The sequence below is a fragment of the Dromaius novaehollandiae genome, chromosome 26 (assembly GCF_036370855.1).
Source record: "Dromaius novaehollandiae isolate bDroNov1 chromosome 26, bDroNov1.hap1, whole genome shotgun sequence".
Lineage (NCBI taxonomy): Eukaryota > Metazoa > Chordata > Aves > Casuariiformes > Dromaiidae > Dromaius > Dromaius novaehollandiae.
In genome coordinates this window covers 6,723,479-6,744,199 of record NC_088123.1, presented here as the reverse complement: position 1 = coordinate 6,744,199, position 20,721 = coordinate 6,723,479, and the positions used below count along the sequence as shown (strand labels likewise).

Below are 20,721 nucleotides of genomic sequence, written 5' to 3'. Positions count from 1 at the left end.
TGCGCCCGGCTGCCGAGGGCTCCCGCAGCGACTGGCACGGCAGCGGCGGCAGCCCCGGTTGGTGACGCCGACGCCGGCGGGCCGCCCAGCCCCGGGGGCACCGCGCGTGGGGCAGCCGTGCCAAGGCGGGCAGGTGTGCTCCCCCGCCGCCGCGCCAAGAAAGCGCCCTTTGTTTCCCGGCGCGGCCGAGCCGCCCCGCTCCCGACGAAAGACGCCGGCTGCGCCCGGCCTCGGCCGCGTGCCGCGTGCGAAACCGGAGCGGGAGAAATGCCGCCTGGAGAGGGGCCAAGCGCCGGGGGGACGGGCGGCGGCGTGCCCGACGCAGAGTGCCGCGCCGTCTCCGGCGGGACCGCGGCCGAGAGCTCGTCCCGACGGCGGGCAAAGCCACCAGCCCCAGCTCATCCTCCGCCTCGAGCCAGCAGGACGCAACCCCACCAGCTCTGCCCAGACGCCGGGTAGTTCATAAGCACCGGGTCACCGTCCCCATTGCTGCTTTGCCGTGCAAAAGCCCCCGCCCCAGTTGCTGCTCTCACAGCCGCCCGGGAGGAAGGCAGAGCTCCTCTGCCTCTCCGGGCAGACGGTCTCCTCCGGCTCCGGAGCCCGCAAGGGGAGGCAGGGCGCCGTGGACGGGATGCTGCGGCTGCCGCGGGCTTAGCGCAGGGCTCGAGGCCGGCACGGCGGGCGGCCGGGTGCTGCTGGCTCGCCAAGCGCCGAGGGAAGCCGTGCGGGAGGAGGATGCTGCTGGCGAGGGAGAGGGGGGCACGGGTGTTGCAGGGCTGGGGGTGTCCGGGGCTGGTTCCCCCATGCCACCAGCTTGCACACACGGCCAGATCGTGCCCTGCAGCCCGCCAGGCGAGAGCCAGCACCTACCACCCCGGCGCAGGCGGGACCCCCCGCCAGCCGATGCCCACTGCAATGCCCCCCACACTGCACCCACGCGCTAGCTGTCCCCCCCGGCCGCAGCCCCCAGCTCCCCAACCCGGATACCTCCGAGCAGCAAGACGCACCGGCGCACATCCATATGCACAAGGCCTCCGCTCCCCCGCGAGCGGCTACAGCTTACACCCGATCCCCAGGGAGCTGCTTCGGCTGCGGCCAGGCCGGGAGGCAGCAGGTCGGGCGGACCCCCCCCCCCCCCAGCACCGCCACGCCAGAGCCCCACAGGCCGAGCGCCGGGGCTGGCACCTCCGCTGGGGAGCCGCGGGGCTGCTGCCGGAGGCGCCGGCCGGCTTTACATAACGCACGTGTGCGTGCGTGTCCCGGGAGCACCCCGCTCCCGCGTTACATAAACCCGCACCGCGCCGCACAGCCTCCCCGGCCCCGCTGCGCCGCGCAGGCACGCACGCACGCCCACCGCGCCGGGCAGCCCGCGGGGCATCGGGCCGCGCGGGGTGACGGCAGGCCGCGGCCGCGTGAGCCCGGCAGCGTGATTAACATCAGACCACGGGCTCCGTTACAGCTCGGCAGCTGCCGCGCGGTCTGGCCCCGTCGCGAGCGGGAGCTGCGGGTTAACCCTTGCCGGTGCTGCCGCGCGGGACGGAGCGGGACGACAGCGAGGTCCCTTTGCAATCGCCCATGGCCTCGTGGCATTTATTGCAGCGAAGCAATGCTCCCGCTGGGGCACGCGCGGGTCTGTGCGGGACCCGTTGCTCCCCGAGCGAGGCGGTTTTGCCCCCATGCCAGCGGCTCAGCTCCGGGGCCGCTGCTGGCACCTGGCTCCCAGCCGGCGCGGGGCTCGTGGGTGCCAGGGAACAGGGAGGGGAGCAGACAGGGCTGGCGGCATGGGCGAGCCCTTCCTTCCCGGGATGAGAAGGTGCTGAAAGAGCAGCTCGCTCTTCCCCTCTCCCTGCCGTCTCCCGCGGGGGCAGACGGCTCCCGGAGCACTGGGCCCCTCCGCGGCCTCCGTGCCCCGTGTCTGGCTGGCTCTGGCTGGGGTCCCGCCGGGCGCCAGCATCCCGGGATGACCCCGGAGAGGATCCCCCAGGTGCTGCGGGGGGATCCAGCCCCGGCGCTGGGATCCATCCAGGACCAGCTCGAATCCTGCCAGCTCGGGCTCCATTCAGGGAGAACCCCCGAGGGGGGGGCTGCCTTGGCGGCTTGGCACGGCCTGCCCCAGGCCCGCTCCGGGCTTCCCGGCCTTCCCCTCGGACGAGCGGAGGAACTCCGCACAGCCACGAGCCAAACGCCGGCCAGCAGCGCGCAGCGGGAGGCCGGAAGCGCCCGAATTAGAAACCTTGGCATTGCTGCCCCGCTCGGCGCTGGAGGATGGGGCGACGCTGCGAGGACGCGGGGCCGAGGGGCACCGTCCCCGCACGGTCCCCGGTTCATGGACAGGGAGGCCGCGGCAGGCGGGGGGACAGCGACTCCCCAGCACTGCTGGGGGACCGGGACGGAGGGGGGGCCTCGTGCAAAGGCTCGCTGGCGTCCCACCACCCGCTCTGCCCGCTGACGCCGGGGCAGCCCCAGCCGCCGAGGAGCCCGACCGGACCTGCCCGGCACCCCCGTCCCCTGCCCCACCGGCTCTGCCCTGCCCGGGCTGGCACTGAGCCCCCGGGGGCCCCGCGGCGCCCTGCGGCACGGCCCCCCCGCCCCAGGACCTGCCAGCAGCCTGCCTCCGGCTGGAAAAGCAGCCGAAATCCAGCCTTTTTCTCATGCAAAACAGACTCGACATGCCCCCTCCCCGGCTGGCCCAGAGCCCCTCCGGCTCCCTCTGCCCCTGCCTCCCTGGAGCCCCTGCCCTTCCTCCTCCTCCTCCTCCTCCTCCTCCTGCCAGCTCCGGATTCCTCCCAGCCCTGCCAGCAGCTCCAGCCCCGGCACGGAGCCCTGCGCAGCCGGCGTGCACCTACCTGCCGCCGCTGCAGGAAGGCGGCCGGGCGCAGGTGAGGAAGGCGAGGGTGCCGGCGAGGAAGGCGGCCCGCTCCCCCCGCCCCGCACCGGGCGAGATGGCCGAGAGAGCTTTCGCTAATCTGCACCCGGTGCTTAAAAACGTCAAACCTTCAGGAGTCTGGAGGCTGCCGCGGCGCGGAGGGCACGGGAGGACACTCACTCCCACACGAGTAGCTTTCTGGGAATTAGGGCCACAGCCCAACTGCGCTGGCAGCCTGCGCTCCCCTCCGGCCCCGGCCCCGGCCCCTGCGCGCCGCGGCCTGGGCAGCCGCTCCGGGAGCCGGCCCGCACGCTCCCGCGCCCCGCGGCCCCCGGCCCCCATCGCCCCCGGCCCCCGGGAGGTGAGTGAGCGCCGCTGATCCCGCTCTGCGCCGGCGGTTCCCACGGCCACCCAGGGAGCCCGGGGCGTCCCGGCTGCTGCGCTGACCCCCATGCCGTGCCGTGCCGTGCCGTGCCGCGCTCCCCCCATGCGCCCCGCGGCTCCCACGCGCTGGTCGCTTCCCAGCAGCAGGGACCCAGGCGTCCTGGCACCCAGGCTCCAAGCAGGGCGCGCCGGGGTTGCACCCTCGCAGCACTGGGAGTCCCGGCAGAACCGCCCCTCCCTGCCCTAACCACGAACCCGCAGGACCCAGGAGTCCCGGCTTGCTCCTCCCGACCTCGCTGCCTCCCTGCAGCGGGCACGGCCGCAGGTCTCACCCCTTTCCTCTGCCTTCCCCGGGCAGCGCTCGGATGCTGCGTGCCCTGAAGGTCGAGGCTGGGAAAGGGCAGAGCACTGTGGTGTGCAAAGCAGCTCGTCCCCATCCAAAGGGACCGGCATCCCCGCCCTGCATCTCCCCCTCCCTGCATCCCCCCCACATCTCCCTTTCCCTGCATCTCTCTTTCCCTGCATCCCCCCTTCCCTGCATCCTTGCTTCCCCCGGCCCACACCGGGGAAGGGCAGCGGCAGGGGTGGGTGCCCGAGGCTGGGCGTCCCGGAGTGCCCTGTGCGCGGGGGCACGGCTGCGTGGGCAGCCCCCCTCCTCGCCCGGCTCCCGTGCCACCCCCTCCCTCCCCCCGCAACGCGCCTGCCTGCCAGGGACTCCTGCTCACGGAGCTGAGCGGCAGCAACCGGCTTCAAGCACCTGGATGTAATTAAAAGCTCATCCCGGGGCCGAAGGCTCAGCCCGGTGCCGGGGGGGGTGCCGGGGGGGGGGGGGACCAGCCAGCACCTACCTGGGAGTGACCAGGATCTCGCACCCTCCGCCGGGGCCTCCCTCCTGCGCCCGCCGCGCTCCCGGGGGCCCAGCGACTGCCTGGCCACGGCCCCCAGCACCCCCGCGTGCCGGGCAGCATCGCCCACGGCAGCGAGACGCCTGCTCCCGCGCCTTCGCCCCCCACCCTCCTCCTCCTCGCCTGCGGGGGTGCCAGCCCCAGGGCAGGGCTCGCTTGTGGCGGTCAAAGGGGACGAGGCGAGGGGCTCTGCCAGGCAGCGAGGGGCGAACCCTTACCTGCCGGGCACCGGGGCTCAGCCCCGGCCCCGCCGAGCCCCCGGGCAGCCCCCGGCAGCGGGGGCCGGCGCGTTGCATGGTGCCTCCTTGCCCTCTGCGTCGGGAGGCAGCTGAAAACTCTCGGGGCTGCCAGAAAAGAGGCTGCGTTTAAACAACAGACATAATTATGCTTTTGATACCGTCTGCTAAAAATACAGCCGCGCGCAGCGCCGGGAGCCATGTGTGCGCGGCCTCACATGGCTCCGGGCGGCAGCAGCTGACTCAGGCGCCCCAGCGGGAGGGGGGCCGCGGCGCGGGGGAGGCCCAACCGCCACGGTGAGGGGCAGGGCCGAGGCTCCCGGGGGCCGCGGGGGGGGGGACCCTCAAAGCAGCCTGCTCGGTGCTCGCCGGGGCTGTACGGCACCCGGCGGAGGGGAGCCCGTGCCGTGGGGCTCAGCCGGTGCCCGGCAGCGCAGCGGGATGCGCAGGGAGGAGGCTGCCAAGTCTGGGTGCCCCCGGGGTGCACGGGACAGCACCGCTGTCACCTCCCATGCCCAGCGCCCGCGGAGGTCCGGCCGGCAGAGGCGGTTAACGACAAGCTCCTCACCTGCCCCTGCAGCGCCCTGGCACGCGGGCCAGCCCGGGGACCGGCACTGATGCTGGCAGAGCCAAAGGCACAGGCAGCCCCCGCGCCCTCGGCCGTGCCGGCCCGGCAGCCCCCGCCGCACGCCCGCCCGAGCCCTGACGTTTGCCGGTGCCAACGGAAGGGCTCGCGGCGCTCCGGGCTGCCGCCCGCCCTGCAATCCCGCACCGACAGCCAGGAGGGCAGGGAAGCCGCAGGAGTGGCGCGCGGGGCAGCCGGGGGCCGCGGGAGCAGGCGAGCCCGAGGCCGGTGCCCTGACCCGGCTCCCGCTAATGCGGTGCCTCGGCGAGCGCGCGGCGAAGCTGATTAGGGGGAGGCGAGCGGCCCCGGCTGCCCGGCTTACGTGGCCTCCCGCGACCCCGGTGCGGGGAGTGCGTGGCGCTGGGCTCCTCCGGCTGCCCCCGGGCCGGGGTCCCTGCACACTGCCCCGGGGCAGAGCGACCTGCACCGCAGCAAGGCGGGGGGCACGCTGCGTTGCCGCCCAGCCCCGCATCCCCTGGGCCCGGCGCGGGCTGCGGGCCGGCGAGGCCCTTGGCAGCGGACGGGCGAGCTCAGGTCAGCCACATAATTGCACCGCTGGGGCCCTGCCAGCGGAGGGAGATTACGGCTTTGCTGACTGCAACCTGGCACAGGCCCGCGCTGACACAGCTGGGATCGGCGGCTGGCACCGGAGGGGCTGCGCTGCCCTCGGGAGCACGGCGGGTCGCGGCAGCCCCGGGGCAGCCGCCCGCCTGGGATGCAGCCGCCAAAGGAGCAGCTCCAGCACCTCCTGGGTTTCCCCCGCAGCGGGAGCACAACGCTTGCCCTAAGAGGAGTCAGGCACCAGGGGGGCCCTGTGCTCCCCCCGGGCAGCCTGGGACCCCATGACAACCCAGCACCCAGCTCCGCAGCCCTGTCCCGCACCCATGGGGGTCTGCACCCCGCCCAGGGCAGCCGGCCCCGCATCCCGCGCCGGGCTGTATCCTCGGAGGAACCATGCTGCCTAAGCGGCTTTAGCAGGATTACGGGCAACCCCCGGCCCTTCCCCTGGCCCCACCCAGCCTTCCTTCTCTGCTGCTTTAAGTAATCGTCTCTGAGACAGTTTTACACAGCTAATCCAGCCACCTCCGCCTAATCTGCCCCAGCTCCCCTGCCTGCCCCGCGGCAACCCCCCAGCCCTGGCTCCGGCCCCACGCGGCCGCCCCCCACCTGGGGCGCGGACATGGGCTCCGGGGAAGGACGGAAACCCTCCGCCCCGCGCACAGAGCCCCAGGAACACAGAGAGCCGCCAGGGTTTAAAAATAACATTGGCCCGAAGGGTGAGGCAGGAAGGATTGGGAGCGAGGGGACTGATGCTGCGGAGCAGGGCACGGGGGGACAGGAGGGCTCCCGGGGGCACGAGATATAACACAAGCTGGTCACCTCATGCCACCCTGCTCCAGCCCCGGGCGGCTTTGCTGTCCCATGTCCCCACTCAGGCAGGGCTGAAGGCCCTGAGGGAGAGGAGCAAGAGGAGTGCGGTGCCCGGGGGGAGTCCCGGCAGGGAGAGGGCTGCCGGTCCCGGCCAGGCCACGAGGACAAGCCGGGGCTGGCAGCCAGGACGGGGACCTCGCTGTCAGCAGCCCTGCTGCTGCCACGCCATGGGAATGGTGGTACTGCAGCGAGAGGCCGAGACATGGCCCCCAGCCGCAGTCCCCACACCCCAGCCTGGATCGAGCGCTCGCTCTGCCCCTCGCATCCCACGGCCACGCTGCCCACATGCCCTGCGCCAGCCCCCCGTGCAGCCCCAGCTCCCAGGCGAGGGGCGCAGCACCGAAGCAATGCCCGTGTCTGAAAGTCTGAAATAAGGTTTATTGTCCATGTACAAAACTCCTGTCTGGGAGAGGAAAAGGTGGAGAGCCGCGTGGTGCGGGCAGCCCGCGGGCAGCACTGGTGCTCCGCTTTCAAGTGAGGAGGACGCAGGGCAGCCGGGGCTGCCGGCACGGCCAGGACAGCGCGGGCTGCGCCTTTGGCTTCACAGAGGACAGATGGGACAAGGCACGTCTCTCCGGAGGAGAGGGACACAGGGAGTAAGGCAACACAGTGGCAGGAGAGCAGGGCCCCAAAGGGACACCGAGACAAGGACACGGCTTCCCAGCAGAGCCCTTAGTGTTCACCAGGGCGGAGGAGAGGGTGAGGGCTGGGACCCTGCGTGGCATCACTCCCCGCGTGGCACCGCTCCCCCGGCACACGAGCCAGCCCAGGGCGCAGCGGGAGAGGCGCCGGTGCCGGCCCGCAGCAGCAATGCTCGGGGAGGGGGCACAGCTGGGAAGGGCCTCGGGGCCACGTCAGGGTCAGAAAGTTTCAGGACAGACCTGCCCTCCCTCTGCAAAGCAGCTGGGCTCGATTAGCAGCCAGATAACTCCCTGGATGTACAGAGCAGCCAGGAAGAGGCAAAGGGCAAACAACGAGATATTTACAGTGTAAAGTGGCAGGGAACCCCCTCCCCGGCCGCCCAGCGTGAGGCACGCGGGAGGGAGCGGCCGCGGGGCCCAAGGACGCACAAACCGTGGCTCCCTCCTCGTGCTGCAGCAGCAAACTCAGGTTAAGACTCCTGGCAAAGGGCCGCCCCAAGGGCACTAACTGTCCTGGTCCTGCTGAGCTGCCTTCCTCCTGATCCGGGCACGCAGCAGGCGGGAGGAGCCCTGCACGGGGAGAGAGAGGGGCTCACGTCCCGCTCAATATTGGGGTGGCCCCACGCCGACAGTCCCGCGGCCCCCGGCCGTTACCTCTTTGCTCTGCGGCTTCTTCTTCACCGTGCGCAGGCTCTGGCTCCTGGAGAGCGGCTTGGGGTCCCTGCCGTGGGACACGGCCTTGGGCAAGACCGGCGAGTCCGACCAGCACTCCTCCTCGTCCGTGTCACTCTCGCACTGCCGGGCAGCCGCAGCCACGCGGTAGCCTGAGGGACAGGGGTCACGGGACGGCTCCTGGCACGGCAGCCCCTGCCCCGTGGCCATAGCTGCCCCTATCCCTCCCCACGGGGCCTCGCTCGAGCCTCCTGCTGACCCAAGCCAGGTCGGAGCCGGCCAAGGACCGGCTCCGTGGGAGCACGCCGATCCCAGCCCCCCCGGGCCACCCTCCTCGCTCACCCAGCGGCTGCCCCTGGCCCTCTGGCTCCTCCAGGTACAGGGGGTCCCGGTAATGCACGGGGGCCTCGTCCGGGATGGATCGCAGGTCCTGCATGCTGAAGCTGCGCAGCCGCCCGGCCAGGGCGCCCTGGCTCTGTCCGGGGAGAAGAGACAGTGCAGGAGGCGCAGAAAGGATGGAAACGAGCCACGGGGACAGACCCAAGGCCCTGGGGTGCCCGCACGCAGGACCGGGTGCCGGCGGCCCAGGGCGACGCAGTCCCGCGGGGCAGGGCCCCAGGTGGGAGGCCGGGCCGACACACCGGGAGAACAGGAAAGGCGAGCAGAAGAGCAGCCTTGAACGACATGGGGCAGCAGTTTCCTGCCGGGATCCCCGGGGCTGAAGCACCCACAGAAAACCAGATCTGCCCCCGCAGCTCGGCCCTGCGCGCCCGGTCCCAGCTCAGCCCCACGCGCCCGGTACCTTGGCGGCCGCCTGCACCGCGGCCGTGGCTGCTATGTTGAGGCCCTTCTTGCCAAAGCGCACCATGGTCGCGTAGGTGCGCTCCTTGGCCTGGACGATGTACGTGTCGATCTCCTGCCGAGACAACCGCCGCGGTGCTAAGCGCGCACAGCCTCAGGGACGAATCCGGCCCCGCGACCCACGGCCGGCCCTGCCCCACGGCTCCCCCAGCACACAGCTCTGAGCCGGGGGTCCTGCCCAGCGAGCCGAGCTCCTCGCTGCCCCCCGGCCCCCTCCCCGCGGCGTGCAGGGCCCAGGAGAGCCAGGCACCCATTACCTGCTCTTTGCGGGACAGCGTGGGGTGCACGATTTTGCGGTACAGCAGGCTGGCTCCTCTGGTGTAGGGGGAGAGCAGCCAGATGACGAAGGCCATCTTGATCTCGTAGTAGAAGGGAAACCTGCCAGAGAGGGGAGGACACGGTGGTGAGAAGGTGCCAGGGGCTCCAAAGGCACCTGCTGCTCTCGTGCCAGGGGGATGGTGCCTCTCACTGCAGCATCAGGCCTGGCGACCCCGCGGCAGGCTGTGGGGGCTGGCACAGACCCAGGTGCTGGGCAGGCACCCGAGGGAGTCTGTGCTCCTCTCCCAGCACGCAGGAGGCAGGCAGCCGCCTGCCCCACAGCACAGGTGACCCCAGGACACAGGGATCCTCCCAGACCCGCTCCCACCACTCTCCGGAGCGCCGGCGCTGCAGCGACCACGCGCCAACCTTACCAGGAAATAAATATGTCAGTGAAGGTCTCCGTGGCCATGAAGATCGCAAACACGATCCAGTACATCATCCAGCGCACCTGCGGGAAGCAGGCAGGCCCGTCAGCCCCGGGAAGGAGCAGAAGGACCCGGCTGCGCGGGCACCACGTCCCTCATACTCACGTATTCCCGGATGTTTTTGGTCTTCACGGCCTTGTAGGAAGCATAGGCAGGATACAGCATGCCGAAGACCAGCCTGTAACGGAGGGGGGGCGTGAGGCACGCGGGCCACCACATGTAGAGCAGCACCAGCAGGGAGTAGCACAGCTGCCTGCCCCGTCTCCACAGCTTGGCCTTGATCCCCTCCAGCACCATGCTGGCCAGCGGGTCGGACCTCAGAGCCGCGGGGACAAGGGACGGCGCCAGCGTGGAGCCGCGGCGCAGAGCCGGCCGGTGGCCCGCCAGCATGCCGTCGCCCCCGCGAGCTCGCCCGGGCGGGCCCACCTCCCACCTCCGCCGGGACCGGCCCAACCTGTCGGAGCAGCAGCGGCAGCACGGCAGGAACCGCGGCGCAGGCTCAGCTCCTGCTCGGCTGCAGGCAGTGTGCAGGCAACAGCCCTCCAAGCCTTCCCCGGCCCCCAGCTTGCCGGGGGGGGGCTCAGCCCCTTCTAAAGGGGACATCGGCCCCACGGGCACCATCAGTGCCAGAGCAGCACCCTGGCATGGCCAAACACAGCTGATCCCCCCCCCCCCCCCGCACGCGGTGCCCAGCTGTCCCCGGAGCACACCCCCTCCCCAGGACACACACCACCCGTAAACACGCTCCGTGCGGCCGGTGACTCAGCCGCTCCCGCCCTGGTGGCAGGCACGTACAGGAAAGTCACCAAACCACCAGGGAAGCCACCAAACCACCGCACAGCCTCGCACGGGCAGAAGGGGCTGCGCCGGGCCCAGGGTCCCCCCAGACCCCGACTTTGGAGGACACCAGAGGTGCCTGCGCCACTCTCCAAGCCTACGTGCCACCCGCCCCGCCGCCCAGCCTGGGGGCTGCGAGGACTCCCTCTCCCCTCGGGGAATTCCTCCGGCACGCTCGGCTCCTGCCGCTCAGCCCAGCTGGCCACAGCTCACCCAGCTCTTCCCGCAGAGCCGGGGACTCGCCAGGGAGCAAACGGTCCTGCAGAGTTACAGCCCCCCGCCAGCAACACCGACAGCAGAGACCCAGCAGGCTCAGCAGAGCCCCGGGCAGGCTGGCTCTCCTCCTGGAAGTGCAGGAAGCGGAGCCCTAAACCCAAGGGCTCAGGATGCTTTCAGGACACTCCTGCATTTCTAAAAGGTCTCCGGGTTGCCCCCAGGCAAACGCAGCCCAGGCCCTCTGCCAGCAGCTCCCTCCACGCCAACTCCTTCCACGCCCAGCTCCAGGCCGGATCAAAGCCGTCCACCCGGGCAGACGTCCGCACAAGTCCCCCGCTGACCTCCGCGTGCCCAGGTCTGCCCCGGGGTCGGCAGAGAGCCTCCCCCAGCGCCCGGCAGGGACGGCAGCGGGCCCACGGCTCCGTTCACTTGCCCACGGGGCTCTCGCAGGCAACGAGAGCCTGCTTCTCTCCCCCAAAACACCGCTGCTCAGATGCCACCCCAGCCCAGCCAGCCCCGTGGCCCCCATCTCAGCAAGCTGCGGCCCGTTTCTCTCTGCGTCAGAGGCGGCAGCACGTGCTGAAGCGTGCAGCCCCCAGGAAGCTGCCGGGAGGCTACGCACCCGGGCCCGCGTGGAGCAGCGCCGGGCGCTCCCGGGGCACCCGCCAGCCGGGACGAGCAAGCGTGCCGCTGCCTGCAGATGCGCGGCAAGGCCTGCCCAGCGCCGAGGGGAGCCGTCCTGCCAGGAAGGAGAGGAAAGCCACAGCGAGGCAGGAATCCGGCCCGTTTTTCGGCACAGGGCACCGGGGGGAACCGTGGCCACGTGCCAGCACGGGTTACTTCTGCCAAGGGTGGCGGAGACCACATGGGGCAGCCCCAGACGGGCTCCCACGAAACGCACCGTGCTGAAGACGCTGCTCAGCTGTCACCTCTAATCTAAATATTTAGCAAAGCAGAAGAGATCCAGAGGCAAGAGCTCTTCAGAACGCCGGCCTGCCCTTTAGCATCTCCCCCGGGGAGGCAGCTCAGCCCCCCGCCCCGGCCGAGCCCCTCGGCAGCGTGACGGTCACGAGCTCCGGCAGCCGAGCCAAAGTCCTCGCGGCTACCTGGGCCGGGGCGCGCTGCCCCGCCGCTCGCCCTCGGGGGGGAGCCCGGGACCCCGGCCGGGAACCGCCCTCGGGGGACGGGGGGAGCCGATCCCAAGGGCCGCCCCGCCCGCGGGGGCCCGGGCACCGCCCGCCAGCGGCAGGCGGCCCCGCGGGGGGGGGACCCGCTGCCTGGACTTGTATGGGCATCGCGGCGGCGGGCGGCGGCGGGACCCCCCCCCAATCCCCCGGGGCAGCCCTACTCACACGACCACGCGGCTGAGCATCCAGGACACCATGGTGCCGGCGGAGGGGGCTCCCGCCTCGCTGCCTCCGGCGGCGGCCGGAGCCCCCCGCCACCGGGCGGAGACGGGCGGCAGGGAGCGCCCGGGCCCCCCCTCCCCCGGGGGAGGGGGGCGGCACGGCCGGGGCGCTGCGGGGGCCGCCTGGAGGCGGGGAGCGGCGGGGGGGGGGGCGGCGCCGGGACCCGCCGGGACCCCCCGGACCCCCCGCGGCGGCGGCCGGAAGCGAATGTAACAACTTGAATGTTGCAACGTTCCAGCGCCGCGCCGCCCCCGCGGACCGCGCATGCGCCCCAACGGCCGCGCCGGGCCCGCGCCGCCGCTCTTAAAAGGGCCACGCCGGCTCTTAAAGGGGTAGCGCCCGGAGAGCGGAGAGGTGGGCCCAGGCTGCCCGTGCCCGTGCCCGTGCCCGTGCCCGTGCCCGTGCCCGTGCCCGTGCCCGTGCCCGTGCCCGTGCCCGTGCCCGTGCCCCTCGAAATGGCTGCTTTCTCATTTTAAAAGCATCAAGTGCACAAGAAAGGCAGGGAAGGACCCAGGTGCCCCTCGGGTGACCTGCCGTGGGGAATTCTTTTTGTAGTAAAGCATGTTCGGGTGGGTGTTTTCGTGACACCCACGCGGGGTGCATGCCCCGTGGCACGTGCACGCTGCAGGGCCGCGGTGCGCGTGGGCTGGCACAGCCCGCTGGGGTAATGGGGTCAAAAGGGCCAGGCCCGGCCTCCAGGGATCCCAGGACTCCGGGAGCCGGGGGCCGGGGTGGAGATGAGGGTGTTTTCGGGTCACGTCAAGGAAGTCAGGCCGGGAGCAGATGTGGCCGTGCAGGCGCCGCCCTGACCGTGCTGATTCAGTGGTGTTTAGCCTCAGCCGCTCCCGATCGGGTGCCAGGGAGATGCACTCCCCGGTGCTCCGCAGCCGGGCTTGCGCGTGCGCTCGACCTCCAGCAACGACTCAGGCGTGCGGCTGAGCCGGGGCCGGGACTCTGGAGCAGGCGTGGATCATTGCAAGATGCTCCGGAGAAAACAGAAGCTCTTCCCCCTGCTTGGGACCGGAGCAGGACTCCGGGTCCTCGCTGCTGAACCTGGCAGCACTGCGGCTGCCCGGGGAGGGCACGGCGCTCAGGCCCTGCGACCGGCCAGGACAGCCGCCTTCCCAAGGCCCGCTGCGCCCTGGGGCGCCGGTTGCCTTTGAGAAGCTCTTCATTTGTGTGCTTAATTGGTGGTTTTTCACATGCATATTTATATCCCCACGGGACATGGATATGGCTCCGGAGAACCTGCCGGGTGGCTGAGCAGGAGGGGTGACGCAGCCCGGGGGGGCAGCCCTGCCCTGCGCCGGCTGGGACGGCCCCGCTCTCCCCTCCGGGGCCGCCCCGAATCCGCCCTTCCCCGGGACACGGCACAGCTCCGGAGGCGCCTCGCTGGCCGCTCCCGCACGCACGGGACAGCGCAGAGCACCCTCGGTGTAAGGAGAGGGCGCAGAGCAGGGGCAGCGCGGCCCTGGCGCCGGTCGCTGCCCCCCCAGCCCCTGTCTCCCATCCCACCTCCTGCCCCAGCCCCACCTGCCTCCAGCCCCCCGTGAAGCAGCACGCAAGGCCTGGAGGACCCTGGGAGGGCAGCGTGTCCCCTCCCGGCCTCAGCTGGGCTCCCGGACCGCGGCGCCCGGGACGGCGACGCCAGCCCCCGCGGGCAGACGCGGCAGGGGGTCACAGTGTGTTTATTGTGGGAGCGTTTCTGCAGGGCGCGTACACCTCGGCTGCGGGGGGCACGGCAGCCCCCGCCCGGGAGCGGGGTGGGGGGCTGCTGCACGTGCGGGGAGAGGGGCCGGGAGCAGGGCGGCCGGGCCGAGCCCCACTGCTGCGGGTGGCAGCGCTGCCTCGGAGCATCCTATCCGCCTCGGAGCATCCTATCTGCCTCAGAGCATCCTATCTGCCTCGGAGCATCCCACTGGCCTTGGAGCATCCCACTGGCCTTGGAGCATCCTATCCGCCTCGGAGCATCCCACTGGCCTTGGAGCATCCTATCCGCCTCAGAGCACCCCGCCAGCCTGGGGGCACCCCACGAGCCCGGGAGCACCCCAGCAGCCCGGAGCATCCCACCAGCCTCAGTACCCGGCTCCTCGCCCCCCAGCTGTGCCCCCAGACCCAGCGCAGCAGCCTGCCACAAGCCTCCAGCTCCTGCCCCAGGCCAGGGCAGGCAGAGCCACGGGCCCCCGCTCCCCCTCGCCTGCCCTGCCAGCACCGCAGTCCCCCGAGGGCATCGGGGTGCAGAGCGAGGGCTGTCCTGGCCCCGTCCTCCAGCGTCCCACGGGCTCCCGGGTGGGGCGGACACGGTGAATGGGGGCCCTGGCAATGCCGCAGGGCTGCTGTCCCTCCCAGGGAAACCGAGGCCCGTGGCTGCCTCCCCCCCTCCCGCAGCCAGGCACGGGGGCTCGGCCCTGCCCCGCGGTGGCTCAGCAGGGCAGGCGGTTTAGGCGGGTGACTACAGGGGCCGGGACGGGTGTAGGAGCAGGCGGCGGGCGCTCACACCAGGCCGTGTCACCGGGCAGGGTCCGCGCAGGCAGGAGGGAAGGGGCTGGTGGGCTGGTGCAGCCCCGCCGCGGGCGGCAGCAGGTCTCTGGAGGAAGGGGCCGGGGCCGGCGCCCGTGTGAGAGCCAGGGCAGAGCCCCGGCAGGGCAGCATGGGGCCCCTGGGTCTCCCCCCACTACAGGCTGAGGTCCACCACCACGTGCCGGTAGACCAGCGTGTTGGCCTTGAAGCTGGGCGCCAGCAGGAGCTGCACGTCGGAGGCGGGCACGTAGCGGAAAGCCCGGGGCGCCTGCACCGACAGCTCCTGGAACTTGACAAACTTCTGCTTCTCCTCTTCCCACAGGTAGACGTGGGTGAAGGAGAAGTCACTGCCCAGGGCCATGTACTGGCGCTGCTCCACGGAGAAGGGCTGCATGACCATGGAGCCGCGGGAGGGCAGCGTCTGCAGCTCCACGAAGCGCGGCCCTTCCCAGCGCACCACCTTGGAGTCGCCGATGTAGCGGCTGAGGCAGAGGAATTGGTCCCTCTTGACCCTGAAGTGCTTGACCATCTGCACGTCCAGCATCTCGCCCACCTCGCCCTGCGGGCTGAACTGCTTCTGCGAGCGGTTCCACTGGTAGATGACGGGCGCCTGGGAGCTGCTGGAGATGATGAGCCGGGGCTTGCCCTCGTTCTCCACGTACTCCACGTCGGTGTCGCGGTGCCAGGCGTGCAGGGCCTGGTGGGAGTAGAAGCCGTTCTGGCTGAGGCGGTAGAGGCTGGTGGAGCCCGCCTTGGAGCTGTCGGCGATGACGAAGTACCAGTCGCCGTCGATCTGGAAGGCCTCGATGTCGTTGGGCTTGCGGGTCTTCTGGCTGTCGATGTCCTGGATCTTGATGAACTTGTCCACGGTGGTGTCCCAGCGGTAGATGTAGGAGCCCCCGAAGAGCTGTGCCACCACCACGTAGAGCTGGCCCTGGGCCACGATGGGCTTGCAGTGCACCGCCGAGTGAGCTGCCGGGCGGGGGGACGTCACGCGCGGGGCCGGGCCCTCCCCGAATCGCGGGGGACGGGGACCCGCAGCGGGGAGGGAGCTCCCGGGATCCCCCGGGCGCCTTACCGGGGATGCGGTCGAAGTCGCGCAGCTTGCGCTCCACGTAGTCCCACTTGAGGACGGCGCAGCTGCTGGCGCCGGGCTGGGCCAGGGCCACGTAGAGGTCGCTGGCGTAGGTGAAGGGCTCGGCCGACACCGCCTGGAAGGGCAGGACCTGGTGCACCACGAAGTCTGCGGGCAGAGGCGGGCGTGAGGGCCCCGGCGTCCCCAGGCCCCGGCGGCGCGCCGGCCCGCGGCCCCTTACCCGTGGTGATGCACTCGAAGTCGCTGAGCGCCAGGTCGCGGATGCGCTGGCCCTGCCGCTGCCCGGGGCTGCTGCAGAAGACGGGGGGGACCGTGGTGTTGGTGCTCTCCATCCACTCCACCAGCCACTTGATCTTGCAGTCGCAGGCCAGCGCGTTGCCCCGGAGGTCCCTGGCGGGGGGCACGCGAGACGGCACGGCGTCACCCCCCACCCCTGCCCCGAGCAGCCCCGAGCAAGCGGAGGAGCGTGCCTGAACCCCGAGCCGGGCGCTCAAGGACGCCCTGAGCCAGGGCTGAGCCGCGTCGCGGGGGAGAGGGAAGGGTGGCCGCCAGCCGAGGGGGGAGCGCAGGGGTCCAGCCCAGCCCAGCCGCTGGGGCTTGGTGCCCCTTCACCCTCCCAGCCCGGTGCCCAGCCATGCCCAGGGCCGGTGACACCAGGCTCGGGGGCCTTACAGGTCGCTCAGGATGTCCAGCGGCTTGAAGAGGTCCCTGGGCAGCGTCTGCAGGTTGTTGTTGGCCAGAGACCTAGGGGAGAGGAGAGGGGCCGTGGCGGAGAGCCAGCCCGGCTGCGGCGGGGGACGCGCCTGCAAAGCGGGGCCGGGCCGGGGAGCGGGGAGCGCGGGACCCCCGCTACTCACAGGTGGGTCAGGGACTTGAGCCCGCGGAAGGTGCCCTTGGCCAGCGCCTGGATGTCGTTGTTCTCGATGAACCTGGGGGCGGGAGGAGATGCTGGCACGGGCGCCCCGGCCCTCGGCATCCCCGGTGCATCCCCTGAGCAGCCCCCGCCGCCACCGCCCACCCCGTGCCCCCCGAAGCGGCGAGGGCGGCCAGCCACGCACAGGTACTGCAGGTGCGAGAGCCCGGCGAAGGCGCTGTCCCCGATGAGCGTGAGCTTGTTGGAGTTCAGCAGGCTGCGGAGAGAGGGGGGAGCCGTCAGCACCGCGGCCGGCCAGGGCGCGAGGGGCGCGAGGGGCGCGGGGTGCCGGGGGACACCGCGGTGGCGGTGCGGAGACCTACAGGAACTGCAGCGAGGGGATGTGAGCGAAGGCTGCCTCGCGGATCTCCGTGAAGGCTGCGTTCACCATGGTCCTGCGGGCGAGACGGGACCTCAGGGCCACGGGGCCGGGGGGGTCGTCCTTGCCGACGCGGTGCCCTTCACGCCGTCCCCACAGCCCGCTGACGTGCTGGCCGCCGGAGCGCCCCAGGCTGTTTCGGGAGAGGATGCCGCGCGGGGCAGGACGCAGCGTGCAGCCCCGGGGAGAAGGGCTCCGCTCTGCGCCTGCCCGAGCGATGCTGCGTGCCGGGGCTGGCACGGAGGGGATGAGGCGCCTGGATCCGCACCAGGCCGCCAGGGCTGGCACAGGGATCTGCACGCACCCCGTGCCTGCCCGGGACCTGCGGCAGCGCTGCGAAAACCCCCAGCAGCAGGATCCCGCCCGGCACGAGCACACGGCTGCCGGGGTGCACGCACTTCCCCGGACGCAGCAGGCAAACCCCGCTCCTGGGCTGCGGCACGTCCGCACCCGAGTGCACACACACACACGTCCACGCAGGCACAGGCACGCGTGCATGCACGCACACATGCAGATGCACACGCACACATGCAGATGCACACGCACACACGCACCCGCAGCCGTGCACACGCACCTGCACACGCACACGTACACACTCTCACTCCGCTGTGCCCTTGTGTCCCCAGGGACTGCATTGGTGCCTGCCAGCCTCCTCCCCTTGGGGCGCCGGTCCCCAAGGTCACGGCAGCCGGGTGAGGCTGCAGCCCTGCTCCATCTGTCGCTGATGAATGGCTGCGGGAGGAAGGAGACCTGCCACCGCCGTGGGACGGCCGGACGGGGGGGCATGAGCCCGCGGCGTCCCCACCCTGCTCGGAGCTCTGCTCCCTGCAGCAGGTCCCGCATGCGGCCGCACCCCACGGCGCCCACCGTGTGCCCCCAATGCAGCACAAAGCACCGGGCTGGCCCTGCCACCCCAGGGATGTGACCTGCTCCCCGTCCCTGTCCCCGTGCCACCGGGGTACTCACAGCGAGATGACCTCGGGGGGCAGGTTTCTGGGGATGGCCTTGGAGTCCACGCAGAAGGCTGTGTCGCGGGTGCAGGAGCAGCTCGGGGGGCAGGGGGGCGGCCGGGGGGGCCGCCGGCCATCTGTGGGCAGCCAGAGGCAGGCCAAGGCTAGGAGCAGGAGGAAAGCACAGCCTCGGCCCCTGGGCGCCCTTGTTCCCCGGTGCAGCCCCATCGCACCGGCCGAGCCCTCCTCCTTCCCCCCTGCGCCCTGCAGATCGTGCTGTGCAATCCTGCCCCGCAGCCCGGCAGCCGCAGCGGAGCCCTTCCGCTCCCCTTTCCCCGGAGCCGTTAGTGCTCAGGGGGAGCGATGGTGGCGGCGGAGGCTGCCGGCGTCCGACCCGCCGCTCTGCAGAGCCCCATGCTGCTGTGCTGCGGGGAGGAGGGACGGAGGGAGGGAGGGAGGGATGCGGCTGAGTGACAGCACGGGCATCCGTGCCTGGGCCTCGGGGACGCGGGTCCTGCCAGCAGGCAGGCGTGCGAGCAGGGGGATGCGCGCCGAGGGGCGGCCGCCGGCCGTGGGGCGGGCGATGGGGCTGGGGGGCTCGGGCAGGGGCCGGCCCAGGGCTTTGCGGGGGTGACAACACCCTGGCCCTCCCATCCCGGCCTCGCAGCGTGCCGGCGCGGTGCTGAGCTCATCGCTGCCGGCTGGCGCTGGGCGCCCGGCCCCGTCCCAGGCACCGCGCCGCCGGCCAACAATGCGCCCAGCCAGCTGCGCGGAGCCCGGCCTCCGCCGGCGCGGGGGGGCCCCAGCTGCCAAGGGGGCCGGGGCCGCGGTGCAAGGCAGGAGCGAGCTCCGGGAGCTGGTGGCGGCAGGACTGACCCCGGGGTTAGGCGCGCACGTCTCCGCGGTGGTCTGGCCCCAGCCTCGGTGCTGTCCCCGGGGCGCATCGCTCCCCCGGCGCAGCAGCGTGCGCGGCTGCTCCTGGTCCCCGCAGCCCTGCGCAGAGGCGCTGGCTTTGGAGGTGCGAAGCAGTGGCTAGTCGCCGGGGGACGGAGGGCAGTGCCCTGCCGCCCCGCTGTTTGCCTTGGCCCCCGTGCAGCCGGCCGAGGGCCCTTGGAGGCTTTCATCCCCCGCCCGGCTCTTGGCCGCGCTCGGCAAACAGAGCATGAGTGGCACCTTGGCAGCCGAAGCTTCCCAAGCCTCTTCCCCGCTCCACTGCCCCTATAAATCCCTCGGCTCCGGCTGGCGGAGGGACAGGACCCGCGAGCGAGGACGAGATGGACGACAGCTCCAAGGAGGCGCTGATGGAGGAGGCCCCTCCGGTAAGGAGCACCGGTGCCCCAGCCCAGCCGCCCGGGGAGCCGGTGCGGGGCTGAGCGCGGGCTCAGGGCGGCTCCCCCCGGTCACAAAGCCACCCCGGACCCGCGGCTGCCGCCGGGGCTCCCCTGTCTCCGCAGAGGTACACGGCGTCCCCCCGCCTGCCCTGCATCCCCCACCAGCTCAAGTGCCTCCTCATCGTGGTGGTGGTGGTCGTGCTGCTGGTGGTGGTTGTCGTCGGCTTCCTCCTGCTGGGGCTGCACATCACCGAGACGCACGCCGAGACGGTGAGGCCCCCCCGGTGCCGCCGGGGGCGGGGGGACGAGCCGAAGCTCGGCCGGCTGCAGGCGCTTTGCCGGGACGGGGTTTAGACCCAGCACGGCTGTTGCACCGGGCGCTGTCGCAGCGACGCTGCGTGCGCCGGGCTCGGAGGAGCTCCCTTCCCCGCCTGCGACGCGCTCTGCCCCGGCTGGCCCCCCCCCCGCTCCTCCGCCCTGAGCCTCCCTCCGCCCCGCAGGTTTTGCGAATGACCATCCAAGGCCTGGATGGAGACGGGCCCCCCCAGCACCTCGCCATGAGCAAGAAAGAAAGGATCGGGACGTTCGCGGTGAAGGACGGGCTGAACTCCTCCGCCATGGTCATCTACGACTACAGCAAGGTGCGCGGCGAAGAGCTCGGCGGGGCGGAGGGGACGGGACGGGACGGGACGGGGCGGGCAGCCGCGGCGGGCGGGGGCCACTGCCCTGGGGCCAAGCCGACGCGGGTCTGTCTGCCAACAGCTGCTGATCAGCTACAGATCCTGGCTGCAGCAAGCCTGCTACGTCACCCGCATGGACAAGGACAACATCCAGGGGCTGGACGCCGTCACCGCGGCCTTCCGGCGGCGGCAGGTGAGCGCTGGGCTGGGGTAACGCGGGCTTGCAGCGGTGCTGCCGGTGGGCGAGGATGGCAGCCCCGGCTTCTCCCTCCGGCAGGCTGAGAGGCAGGAGGCCAGGGCCACTGCCGAGCCCCTGGCCGACCGCTCCGTCCTGGGTACCACCGTCAACGTCCTCTGCAGCACCGTCCCCGTCTACTGGGCCTAGCGCAGGTGGGTGAGCCAGCAGCGAGGGCCGCGCGCGGGCCGGGGCCCCTCGCCGCCCCCAGACCCTTCCCTCGCCCTTGGGTCTCTCCAGCTGCCCCTCGCGGATGCGGCCGGCACGCGGAGCCCGTTCCCATGGCCCCGGGCGGCGGGGGGTCGCACCACGGGGCCCCCAGGACCCTTCTCCCCGCTGCCCGGGGGACAGGATGGACAGAGCCCCGAACGGCGGGTGCTCCCCACACCCCGTGCTTTGCCTTCCAGGTGGGACGCGGCAAGACAGCGCCCGGACTTCTCTGCTCCTCCACGGCCCCGTCCCGTGCGCGGCGGCGGCGCGGCTGGCTCGGCAATGCCGCGCGCTCGGCAGCGCTTCGGCACCGCGGGCTTTTGGCAGCACTTGCAATAAATGAGCGGGTTTTGCTTTGAGTTGCACGCTTCTGTCTGCAGAGTCAAGTCTCTCCCCTGCCTCCGAGTGCGGCTCTTCCTTCCCGCTCGTCCCCAGCCCGCCCCGCCGCCCTGGCACACCGTGGTCCCGTGCGAACCGAGGCGTCCGGCGGCCGTGGGGCTGGCGGGAGCAGTTCCCAGGCACGGGCTGCGCGTCCAGCCAGAGCTGACCCCCGCTGCGGGCCCTGGGCCGGCCTCCTG

General features: G+C 72.1%; 3 protein-coding genes across 4 annotated transcripts; 1 reads left to right on the top strand and 2 right to left on the bottom strand.

Moving 5' to 3' along the window:
* Nucleotides 1-6,805: 6,805 nt before the first annotated feature.
* REEP4 (receptor accessory protein 4) lies at nucleotides 6,806-12,100 on the bottom strand. 2 transcript variants are annotated; one of them, XM_064497705.1, is made up of 8 exons: nucleotides 11,773-12,100; nucleotides 9,473-9,545; nucleotides 9,314-9,390; nucleotides 8,879-8,999; nucleotides 8,563-8,676; nucleotides 8,103-8,235; nucleotides 7,743-7,912; nucleotides 6,806-7,658 (listed from the first exon to the last, which is right to left on the bottom strand). In XM_064497705.1, the coding sequence occupies exons 1-8, from the start codon at nucleotides 12,093-12,095 to the stop codon at nucleotides 7,593-7,595; spliced, it is 1,077 nt and encodes a 358-aa protein (XP_064353775.1). In that variant the 5' UTR covers nucleotides 12,096-12,100; the 3' UTR covers nucleotides 6,806-7,592. The 2 variants fall into 2 exon arrangements, with proteins under 2 accessions (XP_064353775.1, XP_064353776.1); XM_064497706.1 differs by lacking the exon at nucleotides 11,773-12,100 and adding an exon at nucleotides 11,043-11,413.
* Nucleotides 12,101-13,507: 1,407 nt separating this feature from the next.
* On the bottom strand, nucleotides 13,508-18,047 carry LGI3 (leucine rich repeat LGI family member 3). Its single transcript, XM_026122405.2, has 8 exons — nucleotides 17,704-18,047; nucleotides 16,682-16,753; nucleotides 16,504-16,575; nucleotides 16,303-16,374; nucleotides 16,118-16,189; nucleotides 15,666-15,835; nucleotides 15,428-15,592; nucleotides 13,508-15,321 (listed from the first exon to the last, which is right to left on the bottom strand). Exons 1-8 carry the CDS (start codon nucleotides 17,913-17,915, stop codon nucleotides 14,504-14,506), a joined length of 1,653 nt encoding a protein of 550 aa, XP_025978190.2. The 5' UTR covers nucleotides 17,916-18,047; the 3' UTR covers nucleotides 13,508-14,503.
* A 640-nt stretch (nucleotides 18,048-18,687) lies between these two features.
* Nucleotides 18,688-20,508, top strand: SFTPC (surfactant protein C). Its single transcript, XM_026122406.2, has 6 exons — nucleotides 18,688-19,006; nucleotides 19,142-19,288; nucleotides 19,519-19,659; nucleotides 19,781-19,891; nucleotides 19,976-20,088; nucleotides 20,341-20,508. The coding sequence occupies exons 1-5, from the start codon at nucleotides 18,962-18,964 to the stop codon at nucleotides 20,081-20,083; spliced, it is 552 nt and encodes a 183-aa protein (XP_025978191.2). The 5' UTR covers nucleotides 18,688-18,961; the 3' UTR covers nucleotides 20,084-20,088; nucleotides 20,341-20,508.
* Nucleotides 20,509-20,721: the final 213 nt, after the last annotated feature.

Coding starts and splice junctions, on each gene's coding strand:
- REEP4 (XM_064497705.1), bottom strand. CDS start 12,095: ATGCGCGGTCCGCGGGGGCGGCGCGGCGCTGGAACGTTGCAACATTCA. Junction 9,546..11,772: donor ATGCTCAGCCGCGTGGTCGT/GTGAGTAGGGCT, acceptor CCTCCGTTACAG/GCTGGTCTTCGGCATGCTGT. Junction 9,000..9,313: donor ACTGACATATTTATTTCCTG/GTAAGGTTGGCG, acceptor CCTCTCTGGCAG/GTTTCCCTTCTACTACGAGA.
- LGI3 (XM_026122405.2), bottom strand. CDS start 17,915: ATGGGGCTGCACCGGGGAACAAGGGCGCCCAGGGGCCGAGGCTGTGCT. Junction 16,754..17,703: donor CCCCCCGAGGTCATCTCGCT/GTGAGTACCCCG, acceptor TCTCGCCCGCAG/GACCATGGTGAACGCAGCCT. Junction 15,322..15,427: donor CGACTTCGACCGCATCCCCG/GTAAGGCGCCCG, acceptor CCCGCCCGGCAG/CTCACTCGGCGGTGCACTGC.
- SFTPC (XM_026122406.2), top strand. CDS start 18,962: ATGGACGACAGCTCCAAGGAGGCGCTGATGGAGGAGGCCCCTCCG. Junction 19,660..19,780: donor TCATCTACGACTACAGCAAG/GTGCGCGGCGAA, acceptor GTCTGCCAACAG/CTGCTGATCAGCTACAGATC. Junction 19,892..19,975: donor CGGCCTTCCGGCGGCGGCAG/GTGAGCGCTGGG, acceptor TCCCTCCGGCAG/GCTGAGAGGCAGGAGGCCAG.